The sequence below is a fragment of the Ailuropoda melanoleuca genome, chromosome 18 (genome assembly GCF_002007445.2).
Source record: "Ailuropoda melanoleuca isolate Jingjing chromosome 18, ASM200744v2, whole genome shotgun sequence".
In the NCBI taxonomy this organism is placed as follows: Eukaryota; Metazoa; Chordata; class Mammalia; order Carnivora; family Ursidae; genus Ailuropoda; species Ailuropoda melanoleuca.
The window spans coordinates 12,900,573-12,913,675 of record NC_048235.1 but is presented as its reverse complement, the minus strand read 5'-3'; the positions used below and the strand labels follow the sequence as shown (position 1 = coordinate 12,913,675).

General features: G+C 41.8%; 1 protein-coding gene across 1 annotated transcript in view; it reads left to right on the top strand.

Moving 5' to 3' along the window:
- Positions 1 to 13,103, top strand: part of ENPP6 (ectonucleotide pyrophosphatase/phosphodiesterase 6) — a 119,128-nt gene that overhangs the window by 44,270 nt on the left and 61,755 nt on the right. Inside the window, exon 2 of the mRNA XM_002914025.4 lies at positions 6,483 to 6,662. Coding sequence (XP_002914071.2) covers positions 6,483 to 6,662 — 180 coding nt within the window. The remainder of the gene's footprint in view (positions 1 to 6,482; positions 6,663 to 13,103) is intronic.

The following is a 13,103-nucleotide window of genomic DNA, read 5'->3' as shown; positions in this document are numbered from 1 at the left end:
GTAGTTCTCTTTTTTGTAGTGTCTTTATTTGGTTTTGGTATCAGAGTAATGCTGACCTCATAGAATGAATTTAGAAGCTTTCCTTCCTCTTCTATTTTTTGGATTAGTTTGAGAATAATAGGTATTATTAACTCTTCTTTAAATGTTTGGTAGAATTCACCTGTGAAGCTGTCTGGTCTAGGACTTTTGTTTGTTGGGAGTTTTTTGAATATCGATTCAATTTCATTGCTGGTAATTTGTCTGTTCAAATGTTCAACTTCTTGATTCAGTTTTGGGATGTTATGTGTTTCTAGGAATTTATCCATTTCTTCTAGTTTGTCCACTTTGTTGGCATGTAATTTTTCATGATATTCTCTTATAATCCTTTGTATGTCTGTGGTGTGGTTTCTTTCTCCTCTTTCATTTCTGATTTTGTTTATTTGAGCCCCCCCCTTTTTTTGATGAGCCACAATTTTGTTGATCTTTTTAAAGAACCAGCTTCTGGTTTCATCGATCTATTCTATTGGCTTTTTAGTTTCTATTTCCTCTATTTCTGCTGCAATCTTTATTATTTTCTTCCTTCTACTGGTTTTGGATTTTGTTTGTTCTTCTTTCTCTAACTCCTTTAGGTCTAAGATTAGGTTGTTTATTTGAGATTTTTCTTGCTTCTTAAGGCAGACCTGTATTGCTATAAAATTCTCTCTTAGAACAGCTTTTGCTGCATCCCAAGTATTTGGGACCATGCATTTACATTTTCAATTGTCTCCATGTATTTCTTTTTAATTTCTTTTTTGATTTCTTGGTTGACCCATTCATTGTTTAGTAGCATGTTATTTAATTTCCATGTATTTGTGGTCTTTCCATATTTTTTCTTGTTGTTGATTTCTAGTTCCATAGCACTGTGGTTGGAAAAGATGCATAGTATGACTTTGATCTTTTTCAATTTGTTGAGACTTATTTTGTAGCCTAATATGTGATCTGTTCTGGAGAATGTTCCATGTGCGCTTGAAAAGAATGTGTATACTTCTGTTTTAGGATGAAATGTTCTGAATATATCTGTTAGGTCCATCTGGTCTAATATGTCACTCAAAGCCACTGTTTTCTTATTGATTTTCTGTTTAGATGATCTATCTATTGATGTAAGTGGGGTGTTAAAGTCCCTTACTATTATTGTATTACTGTCAATTACTTTCTCTATGTTTGTTATTAGCTGCTTTATGTATTTGGGTGCTCCCATGTTGGATGCATAAATATTTACAATTGTTATACCTTCTTGTTAGAGTGTTCCCTTTATGATTATATAGTGTCCTTCTTTGTCTCTTGTTATAGTCTTTGTTTTAAAATCTGTTTTGTCTCCCAGAGTCCATAGTCTCTCATGCTTCATTCCCCCTTCTGATTACCCCCCCCTTTCTTTATCCCTTTCTTTTCCTACCGATCTTCCTACTTCTTATGTTCCATAAATGAGTGAAACCATATGATAATTGTCTGGGAAACAAACTGAGGGCTTCGGGGCGGGGGGGTGGAATGGGATAGGCTGGTGATGGGTAGTAAAGAGGGCATGTATTGCATGGTGCACTGGGTGTTATACGCAACTAATGAATCATGGAACTTTACATCAAAAACCAGGGATGTACTGTATGGTGACTAACATAATAAAAAAATATTATTATAAAAAAATAAAGTCTATTTTGTCTGATATAAGTATTGCTACCTCAGCTTTCTTTTCACTTCTATTTGCATGATAAATGCTTTTCCATCACTTTCACTTTCAATCTGCATGTGTCTTTAGGTCTGAAATGGGTATCTTTTAGGCAGCAAGTAAATGGGTCTTGCTTTTTTATCCATTTTATCACCCCATGTCTTTTGATTGGAGCATTTAGTATGTTTATATTCAAAGTAATTGTTGATAGGTATGTACTTATTACCATTTGTTACTTGTTTTATGGTTGTTCCTGTAGTTCTTCTCTGTTCCTTTCCTCTCTTGCCCTCTTTTCTCAGGGTTTGTTGACTTTCTTTAGTGATGTACTTGGTTTTATTTCTCTTTATTTTTGTGCACAGTCATTTTTATGGTCCTACACTACCATGCAAAGGGAGAACTGCATATCTATATGTATATATCACAATAATTATTATCATGCTTATTACTCTGATGAGAAAATTGATGCTTTAAGTCTAAGCTACTTGTCCAGGGTCATGCAGATAGTAAATAGTAGAGCTTGGATTTATGTCTGTGCAGTCTGCCTCCGAGACCTGCCCTCCCTTAACCTACCAGCTATGAGCACTTCAAAGACAGGGATCATAGCTTGTGATTTTTAAATGCCTAGCATGTAAACATCTGATACATACACATTGAGTGAATGAAAAAAAAGAATTTATGAAATAAGGAACTATAAAAGGAATTAACATTTACTGTTGGAAAATAATGAGAAAAAAATGAAGACTGACTGGAGACTAAGTAGCAGCAACCTTATAGATGTCCATCAGTTATAGATAAAATGGACAGAGCTGCAGTCATCTTGTTTGACATGAAGACCAGCCATTTCTGAGATGTTTGGAAACATGTAACAGATGCAGAGGATTATGGGTATTTGATAAGAAACTTCTGGTGATGGTCATCACATCAGAACACACTTGACAAAGACTTTGAGTAAAAACAATGAGGGTTTCCTGTCCTCCTGCTTTCATACAGTAGTTCTAGGTGTGGAGCTATTCCATGAGCGTGCTCTGCGAAAGGCAGGCAGTAGCCCCTGCACTTGCCACTGGCCAGAGTAGCCACTAGCAGCTCCCAGGCAAGTGCAGCAGCTCTTAAACTGAAGTGGCATCTGTGGGTGGGCTTCAAGGGTCCACAACTCCTATGGAGGGTGCTTGATGGAATGAGCACTGGGTGTTATATGCAACTGATGAATCACTATATTCTGCCTCTGAAACTCATTTAAAAGAAAAGTCCACAAGTCCTTCAGGTACCAGGTTCATTGCCACATTTTGTGTTAACAAGCTTATAAACTCTATGGGAGGAAAAAAGAGAAAAACATTCAACTGTGTTTGGAAATTTTTGTACTGGGAGCTGTCCCATTTTCAGAGTGAGTACTACACCTTCTGGAACAAGTTTTAAAGCCCCACCTGGCGGTCATTTGGAGGAGGGGATGAATAGAAGTAGACCTTCTTTACACCATACCTGAAAACCACCTGAGATTTGTGGTTTGTGTCCGTGTCAGGAAAGTTCCTGTTGAAGTCTTGAGGAAAGGGTCCAAATAATCAAACTTAAAGCAAAACTGTTTGGAAAGCCCAAACCAGAGGAAAATCAAGAAGAGTTGCGGATGTATAAAAATAGATATAGGTCAGGCAGAAATATGGAGATGAGAGCTTGTAGGCTGCAGAAGCCAGTACATTTTGTTTTGTTCTGTTCTGTTTTTACAGCTACCACATTTGCCCAGGCAATAAAAATGAAAGAGCAAGAGAGAGACAGGGTAGGTAAGGAAACCAGCCTGAGTAAGAGCGGACTCAGACTGTTATAAGCACAGACTGCCAGCCTTAATATATTCATGGAAAGAAATCAGCTCATCTGGGAGAGAAGATTCAGAGCAGACATGAGATGGGGAACATACATACTCCTGCTGGCTTCCATGAAAAGCAACGGTTCCCAGAACAAAGGGATGCCCCTGGGGACTAGCATGGCATCTATGGTTAAGCCTTTGAAGAATACACCCTCTCATTTTAACTCAAGGCCCCAGTTCACCAAAAGAATAAAACCTACTTTCTAAACAGGGGTCCGAGCCAAGCCTTGCTGAAAGAGCTCCAGTGTACGCTTGGAAACCCTTTAACTGACACAGAGAGAACTACTGGTCCCAGGATCTTCCTTAGGTACCACTCACTCACGGAAGTGAGCAGGAATCTCTCCACTCCAGTATGTCACTTCCAGCGCTTGGACAAGTGTTGATCTCCATATGTCTGGGTTTCCTTAAGCATGGATGAACCACTGCGGGCCAGCCTAGACCAACTGGTGTGCTAGATGGGAGCAGGAACCAAAGCCACCCTTGGGGTCCTTGTCTTAAAGATCCTTCCCTGAAGAATGCCCTAATTAAAGTTATCAGAGCTCACTTGAGTCAGTGGGCACCACGGATTCGATTGGTGTGTAAAGGGAGTATCAAGATTAACACTACATCTTACATAATGGGGAGGAGAGAAGATCCATCATGAAAAAAGCTAAGGGACTCAGAAAACCTTAGGAAACAAGATTTCATCATTTGAAATTTTAAAATGTGCCAGAACTGTGTGCTAACTGCACACATAGGTCCTGGTTCTATGTGAGGCCCTATTGATATTTCCAAAAAAATGTGTGTAAGAGATGGAGAATTTAATTTAATGGAAATTCTCTGGAAGAATGTTCTCTCTCTCTCTCTCACACACACATACACACACACAAACATACCTCCCACAATCCAGTCATAAGACAGCTCTACAATCCACAGAAGGCTCCTTATAATTTTTTAGCTAGAGAACAAAAGAGGGTGAGAGAGTTTGCACCCTTAAGGGTCTAGACGGTTGAGTGTGAGTGTTGAAAAGAAGAAAAACATTTTATCAAATGATATTGTGGGATTTCCAAGATATACAATTTATAAGTACTTTAAAAATTATTTTCAGTTGCTTCATCCTTCTCTGAAGGTAGCACCTTGTGGAAACCAAATCACATGAGGCCCCTGCTTAGATTTGGGTTTCAGGCATTTCTTCTAAAATAGTCAAAACAGTTTCAGATACAAGCAGAGATTCCTATACCCCTCCCACTTGGTGTCTCTCCCCACTATCCTAGCCCTTCCAGCTCTTTCCTGTGATTCATCTAGAAGCTTCTTGGTTTACTGACTTTGGTAATGCTTTCCACACCCCTTTCCAGTTTTGCTTCCTTGCCCAGGGTCTGTGACACCAGCTCCAGATGAGATACCTCTGCCTTTAGGAGGACATTAGAGAACATCTACAGGGAAGACTGAAAAGGACACACTTCCCAATGAATATTACCATGATTATCTTGCTTTGTGAAAAGGGTGAGCATTAGTGGGATAATAAAAAATGTTTTAGATACAGGATGCAGTATTTTGAGTTAAAAAAAAAAAAGGTAAGGTGGCAACCTGATCCCCTTCTAAGCCCTGGCCCAAGGAAACCTGTCTCTTTTATGTGGAAGAAACTCCATTGAGTATTATGTTACAAGGCACTTGAGGATGGGGACCACATTTATTATTTTGAATCTCTATGCCTATCGCAATGTAGAGCCCATAGGAGCATTGAATATATGTTAGCTGAAGGAATAACTATAACTCAGTTCCTTAACCATTGGAGAAATTGCTTAAAATTTTTTGTTTTTTAATTTTATCAGTCCACATGTGAGAGCTTTAGTCAGGGTCAAAAAACTAACTCTACATCCTTGGGTAAAAACCATTTTGTTTGGAACTCTGGGCTTTAAATTCAAAACGTGATTTGTAGAAGGCCTGGGTTTCTGTGATGAAATAAAAGGTTTTTCCTTTGTAATATTTTGGGCCTCCAAATTTTCAAAAATGTATTTTTATGGTTTCTCTTTGTTTTTGTTTAAAAATAAATTTGTTGCGTGTGTTGGGGTGGGGTAGAGGTGCTCAAGGAGAAAGAACAACAGCAAACAAGCAAAAAAAAAAAAAGCCACTTTGATTAAGCATAGTTAGTGAGCTCAGTGAAGCATGTTTCATCTTGATGCCAAATGACGCTCACGAAAATTGCAGCAATTTTTGATGCGCTTGCCAATGTTTGTGTTATTTTTACTTTAAAGATGTAGCAGATTGCTCCAAAATAAATAATTTAAGCCTAACATTTCAAAAGAGTCCAAGCGCTTGCGTCTTTCACTTCTGGCTTCCCTTCTGGGACTAAGCTGTGCCCAGCAGAAGCAATCCTCATTTCTATGTAACACTCCATTTGGAGGGCTGTTTACTTGCTTTGTTTTCCAAAGTTGAATCTATTTCTCACCATTCTGTTCCAAATGTCGTAGATTCTATCATTGTTCTGCGCTGAAGCGATAACTCCTCTTATCCAGGAAAACAAGGGAATAAACTCCACAGCATCTAGACTCTGTGGGAGGAGGTTTCAAAGGGGTGCTCTGGGGTGAAGAGCTAATCCAAGCCCCGTGGGAACCTACAATTTCCATATTGATTCATATTTAGATTTCGAGCCATGCACAATGGGTCAAATTTTGCACACAATGTCCTTAGTATAGCTTAAAATAGGTTGGCAAATGAACTTCACACAAAATGACTCCATCCGCATTCAATTACTAGACTTCTCATTTGATTGTCTTTGTGGTACAATCTAAGAGAAGGAACATCCATGATTTTAAAAAAATCAAAAGTAAATCTTTGTGTTGTTCTGTACTTCTTAACTGTGCATGAATGGCTTTTATAAACATAAAAGAGAAAATGGCTTTTATAAAAAGATGAAATATAAAAAGACCAGAACAATAAACTGATGGCCTTGTGTTCTCATTAACTTAGGCCGCCATTGTGAGGTCCATCAGATGATTGGGAACTACATGTGGGACCCCACCACCAACAAGTCATTTGACATTGGTGTCAACAGAGACAGCCTGATGCCTCTCTGGTGGAACGGATCAGAACCTCTGTGGGTCACTCTGACCAAGGCCAAAAGGAAGGTCTACATGTACTACTGGCCAGGTGAGTGTGTTGACACCCAGTCCCCTCCAGCCTTCCAAATCTCAGAGACCGTGGAGTCTCTGAAGACAAATGATGTAGTTGTCATGTTTGAAGACCAAGCCAGAGTTTGGAAAATGGGATCTTTACAAGAAATATGGGCATGTTTTTTAAACTTTTGCTTTGAGCTCTCTAACATCAGACCAGACACACTGCTGTTTCCTGATTTCCTTGGTTCAGCGATATTGTTGTAGTAGATCATGCTTTTTTCATCTGCAAAATTTTGGATATCCTAAAGAGAAGTTATGTGTTGCTTCTCTGCTTTACAAAAGAATTTGGCAAACTGTTTCTATAGATTTTTAGCTCCCCTGCAATGTTGAAAAGAGGATTCAAAGCACTTACAACCTTTTGGTACTGCATTAAATGAAGTCTCTTTGTATTAATATCCCTCCTGTACATCATAGATCAATGAGAAACTAAATTACTTTACTTACTGCAATGAGGTAAGTCATCATGCAAACTACCCTGGCTGTTGTGAGAAGTCTTCAGAATACTCTCGTCTTGGCAGTCAAAAATCTTGCACTAAGGATGAGAGGATTCAGTGATAACTAAATAATCAACTTACATTTGCCTTCCCATTGGTGGCATTCCTTCTTTAGGGAAGTGGGTAATTTGACTTCCCGATGGACATGGGTATAGACACTTTTTTCCAAATTCTTAATGATGTAATATTGCTGATTGCCATGATGGAAGAAGATGTCAGAGGAGGCCTGGAAGAAATGAAGGGATTAATGGGGAGAAGCAGCTGGGGGAGCTCCCTGGCCTGGGTTGGAGGGCAGCAGCAGCCTGATAAAATTGTGAGAGCACAGTGGGTTGTGGGGGACGGTGGTAGGAGGGGGACGGGAAGAACAGAGAGAAGGATGAGTAGGCTGACGCTGAATCACAGATGGCCCACACTGAGGGCGTGGGCCTTCAGCAGGAGTTTGGAGGATGCTGGTTGGAGGTGGTCACGTGGAGAGCTGCTCAGGGCACTCGAGGCTGTGCCAGCTCTTGGAGGAGCATAGAACACAGACAGATGGAGACCATGGAAAACTGACCCACAGCCGTGCTGGGGTAAATGCCTGGAAAACTGCCACAGAGCAGAGACTAGCATCCATAGGTGAGCCCATGAAGGCCAGGGCAGGCTGCATAAATTGGATACTGGGCATAAGAACAATTAGACATGGCTGGCTCTGCTGGCAAATAGAATTTCAGGGAGAGCGCTGGAGTTTCTTCAGAAGACACCTGGGATTCAGCCCATAGCAGCTACCTCAGCTGACATGAGAAGAAGCTTTCAAGCAAGGGAAGGCTTTAAGGGGACTTCATTACCTTAAATGGAGACTCAGCTTTTCAGAGTTGGACATGAGATTAAGAAAAGAAGTCAGTGCACCAGCCAAGCTAATCAGACTTGCTAGAGGAGCCAGGCTCATGGTTCAGCCCAATGTGATGAAGTCTCAAGCCAAAAGATGCACTTTGAGGTCATTCTCAGAAATCATTGCCAACAGATACAAGGGCCCACATGCATAGGCCTAGGAGAAGGAACGGATTGGGCACGCTGCCTTAGGGACCACCTTAGACAAATCTAAGGACCATCAAGATGCATGATGCCCCAGTGCTGTAAGGGCCATCTTCCATGGTAGCTGTTAATTTAACTTCCTGTGTCTTGGCACTTGAGCTTTTCATGTGCTGGAGAGCACATCCCCCATCATCTCTCCCCAGCTCCCCATGTGCTGCCTCCTCTACACATGATCTGCCAGGGGCCTTTCAGAGAGCAGTAGATGCCGGTGTGCATGAAGGCAGGGAGTGGCCCTGAAGGGAGACAGCTGCCATACTTGAGACCTCTCTCTGCAGCATTCCAGAGCGTTTTTCTGTATCTCATCCTGGAGGATCTGACTCCTTCAGGATAATAAACAACTTGAAGTTATATATCTCTGAGTATCCAAAAAAACCCCTCAAAGTTAATTTGCATGTAAAATATCATGTTCTCCTCCAAAACAGCTCCCTAAGGGCAAGAAAGGTCCAATCGCTCCTTTTGATTCACAGTTTAACAGCTAATGTGATATGACAAGTATGCCTTATGATCAGTTTATAGTGTTAACTATTGGGAGGAAAAAGCGAAAAAGAAAGTCTCCTAGGATTTCCTCAGCGACCTAAATGAAGATTAGCTAACGATCTGGCCGTGTTGAAGTCTTGATAGAAATCGGATGAACAGTCTCCTGTTTCTCAGACACCATCCGTCCTTCTAGGCTGGATACCCAAATGAAGGCTCTCCTAGAGCCAAGTGTCTCTGAAGGCCCTGCCCCAACCGAGCCAGGAGTGCTCTTGCACCTTCCATTCTTACTGGCTGACAGCTGAGGGATTAACGGTCACTGCTATCCTTTCTCCCTCCACCTTGGTCCCCTCCAGCCCCTCCGCACAGCTAGCAGCCCAGTGAGTGTTCATTTGTCTCTGCAAGATTAAGTGAAGTGCAGTGGCATTTCTTCTAAACATGACTTGATTTTATTTTTCTTCTCAAATCCTCCTCTTCCTTCTCCACTTCCCATAGGACATAGTACAGACCTCTGGATGAGGCCTGGAAAATCTTCATTGCTCCAGTGAGCTGTGTTATGACACTTTGAGTCTCGCCGTGAAGTCAATATTTAGAAGTGCAATTTAGAAATGGCAGTAGTTCAAGTTTTCCTGTCAGGTAGATAAAGCAGCAGACGGAAAAATTCATCAGTGGTGAAGAGTCCAAAATAGCCCACCTCAAGTCTCGAGAAATTTAATATGGTAAACAGACCCTCTGTTACCCCACCCAGTGGTGCCAAATGTGCAGGGAGAAGCGTACCACAGGAAAGGATCCCAGGCCCTAAATCAGATCTTTCTTTGGGAAGCCCAAAGAGGTCATCCAGGAACTGCACAGCTGGGGCCTAGCAGTGTTCTGCAAAGAATAAGAGCTGAGTGTGTGTCGTTCACTAACTTTATCCCCCATCCCATCCCTCTGGTTTGAGATCAAAGAAATTTTATTGACGGGAAAGAGGAAGAGGCTCCGATATTCACTTCATAGTAAGAGCAACCCAAAGCAGAGAAGGATGGAGGAGGAAAAATGAGTGGAAAGGGGAGGATAAGTCAGATACTGTGTGGAAACAGTTTGAACCCCTTGAACAGTCACGCTGCCACACACGGGGCAGCGGTTTTAAACTTTGTTCTTGTGGCAATCCTGAAATACCGAAAAGGAACAAAAATTAGCAACTTTTTAGGAGTCTCTGGTTAAAATTCTCTGGAGTGTTTGAAGACTCTGAGTTCTGTGTCTTTTATCATGCATTTTGCAGTGTGAACTCCCTACAGCCAAGCACTCAGGGGGATGGGGGAGCAACCATTCACGTGGCCCTGGATGGGTGTGGGTCTGGGCTCTTCTACTGACCTCTTCCTGTCCTGTGCAGGTGTTCAGATAAATAGGGTACCTTCTGTGTGGGAAAGGACACATGTCTACCTAGCCTTCCCTCCTCTACTTTCCAGAGGTGGGCTGGGTGGGGGACTTTAGGGGTGAGTGCCTAACTGATTTCCTACCGAGCAAGGATATTTCATCTGCATAAGTAAGGAGACACTCATTGGCTATTGATCGAATTATCGATTGTTCACAGCCTCTTTCCCTTTCCTGACAGCTTTCAGCTGGGCTGAACTTGGTTGCATACACTAAGGCACAGGGAAAATTAGGGGCCCAGCATCAATTATACAGATGTGTGTGTTAACGTTATATATGGCTCAGTTCTTTGACTCTATGAATAGGACTCCAAATACCTGAGTAAAAACTGATTTTTTTTTCAGACAAATATTTGACATTGCAAATGCAAGAGACCTGGCGTTTCTCTAAACTTTCCAATATTATCACCAATTTAGCATTAGACTTTAAGATGTATGTGATTTTAGAACCCAAAGAGGCCCTACCATGTAGTTTGTTGATTCCTACGCTTGTAAATCAGGACCTCTTTAGGAAACTTATCAAAACTATGGGTCCCCTTTGCAGAAAAACACACCCATGCGTACAAGACTCATAATTTTGTGTTCATGTAACACAAGAAACGACAACAACGAGGATTGGCAAACGGTCTTTGACATAGCACTCCCAACTCCTAATCTATATCTAATTGATTTTTTTTAATGTGATAGAAACGTGTGTTAAAAATCACCGAAGTACCAAGCGAAACTCAAGCTCCTGTAATTAATCTTGTCTGGCTAGAATGGGCTCGGGTCAAAATTCTCTAAGCCTCTTTGGGCTGAATTCACCTTGAGTCATTTCCTTTGTTTGTCAGGAACTTTAGTCAGGTCTTCATCCCTGATGTTTCTGTCTGTGTCAGCAAGAAAAAGATGATGAATTCCAATTCCGGTTGGAGGTTGTCTCAAAGAAGTGATCTTCAAAAGCATTCTGCTGGACTTCGAGGCGCCAACGATCTTGGCTGCAGAGAAACTGAGGACATGTTACCTATCTGGACCGCTGCCTGCGGGAGCAATTCCCCCAGTGCTGGGAAGTTTTCATAGCCGTCCAGCCACGTGCAGTCTCCTCTCGCAGGCTGGCATCTTGGCCAGAAGAGCGCACAGTTTCTCAGCAGCAACCATGATAGTAATTAGAAAGCCGTAAAGAGAAATCCAGGGATGAACTTCTGTTCTTCACAAGTCATGGCAAATCTGTTTCTTCATAAAACCTCTTAAAAGGGCGTGACTCCAGGCCCTGAAATCAGCTCTTAGGAGGCAGCTATGAGCAAAACCAGATACAGGCTCTCCTCACTCCAACCCCCTCCCTCCGGGAACTCAACATCCCATAAAGGAGGCAGATAGTAATCTTATACTTGCCCAAACAAATGTAGAAATCCATTTGTTTAAAGTATAATAATGAAAAGTAGATTGCATTATGACATCATCTAATAAGGGATCTGGTTTCCTCAGAATGACAAGAAGTAACACCTTGGGTAAGTTGGGGAGTCAGTGGGAAGAAGCACCCGGCCTGAGGGAACAGCAATCTTAAGGCGTGGAAGGGATGGGAGAAGAAGCAGGCTCAAGAAATTGAGAAGGAAGGATAGATGTGGCGTGGATAAGATGGACAGAAGCCAAGGCCAGGCCAGGTTCTGTGGGCTGAGCAGGAGAACTTATTCCTATCCTGAGAGGAATAAGAAGTCACTGGAAGGCTTTAAGGAGGAAAGTGGCAGTGTCATACTTGCATGTTGACAAGACCACTCTGGCTGCTACGTGGAGAATGGAATGTGGCACTCCGAGGGGATGGAATAGTCGGGAAGTTATTGTTGGACCTAGGAAGGAGGTGAGAATAGCTTAGACCAGGGTAACAGAAATGGTGAGAAATGGAATGATTGGGGACATATTTAGGAATTAAAATTGCCAGGACCTGGTGATGAATTGGATTTGGGATTGAGCAGTGACAGGCACGACACCTGGTTTCTCGTGGACAGGACTGTGTGGGTGGTGAGTCTTCACTTAAATTGGGGAAGCTGGAAGAGGAATGATATAGGAGCAGAGGGACGTCAGCTCTGAGTTGACTCTGAGACATGTCGACTGGGCAGGTCTGGAGCTCAGAGAAGAGAGCTGGAGGTACAGACGTGTGGTTCGTGGTGGTTGTGTCAGGGATCCTTGATGCTGTGTGGGTGCAGAAGATCACCTAGGGAGGGGGCAGACCTGAAAAGAAGAGAGGGTCCCATACATAGCCTTGAGGAAATGAATGATCAGAGGGAGGTGAGCCTGCAACGGAAACAAAGAAAGAGTAGCTTGAGAAGCAAGATTACAAACAGAAGTGTTGTGTAATAAAGAACAGTGCTATCCCTTTATAAAGGCATCTAATAAGGGGCTTGATCTGAGAGAGTGGGGAAAGGTGTCACTGAGAGAACGACTCCAGTGGAAATCTGTAGGCACGCACTTGTTACAGAAACCAAAGGAATAAAATGGTTTCAAGGTGGGAGCGGCCATCGTCAGTGCTCACTGTTGAGGGATATTACAAGGACTGCAAAGAACATCTGGATTTATTATCGGAGGCGTCACTGGCAAGCTCCGAACTTTGTAGGAGTTTCATCTCCTTGGCGTTTTCTAACTTAGACTAATAATAATTATTATTAATAACACAGGGTACCCTTTAATTTCTATTACAACAGAGTCTCAATTTTAATAGTAACAATGATTATTATACTTCATCTAGAATTGGTTTTGAAGAAAACAAAATATACAAATAATAAAATTTGGCATGATTTCTCCCACAAAGATAATTTTCAGTTAAACAGGAAAAGATGATGAAAAAAACCTATCACCTTTTTTTCTGGTTACTGACTGCTTTGAACACCATTAAGAGTTGATACATGCTAACGAGAAATAAGGCATATTTCCTTGGGTCAGGAAGCAGATGAGAGGTCAACAGGTACCATCCACTATGGATGATGCTGTGATTAT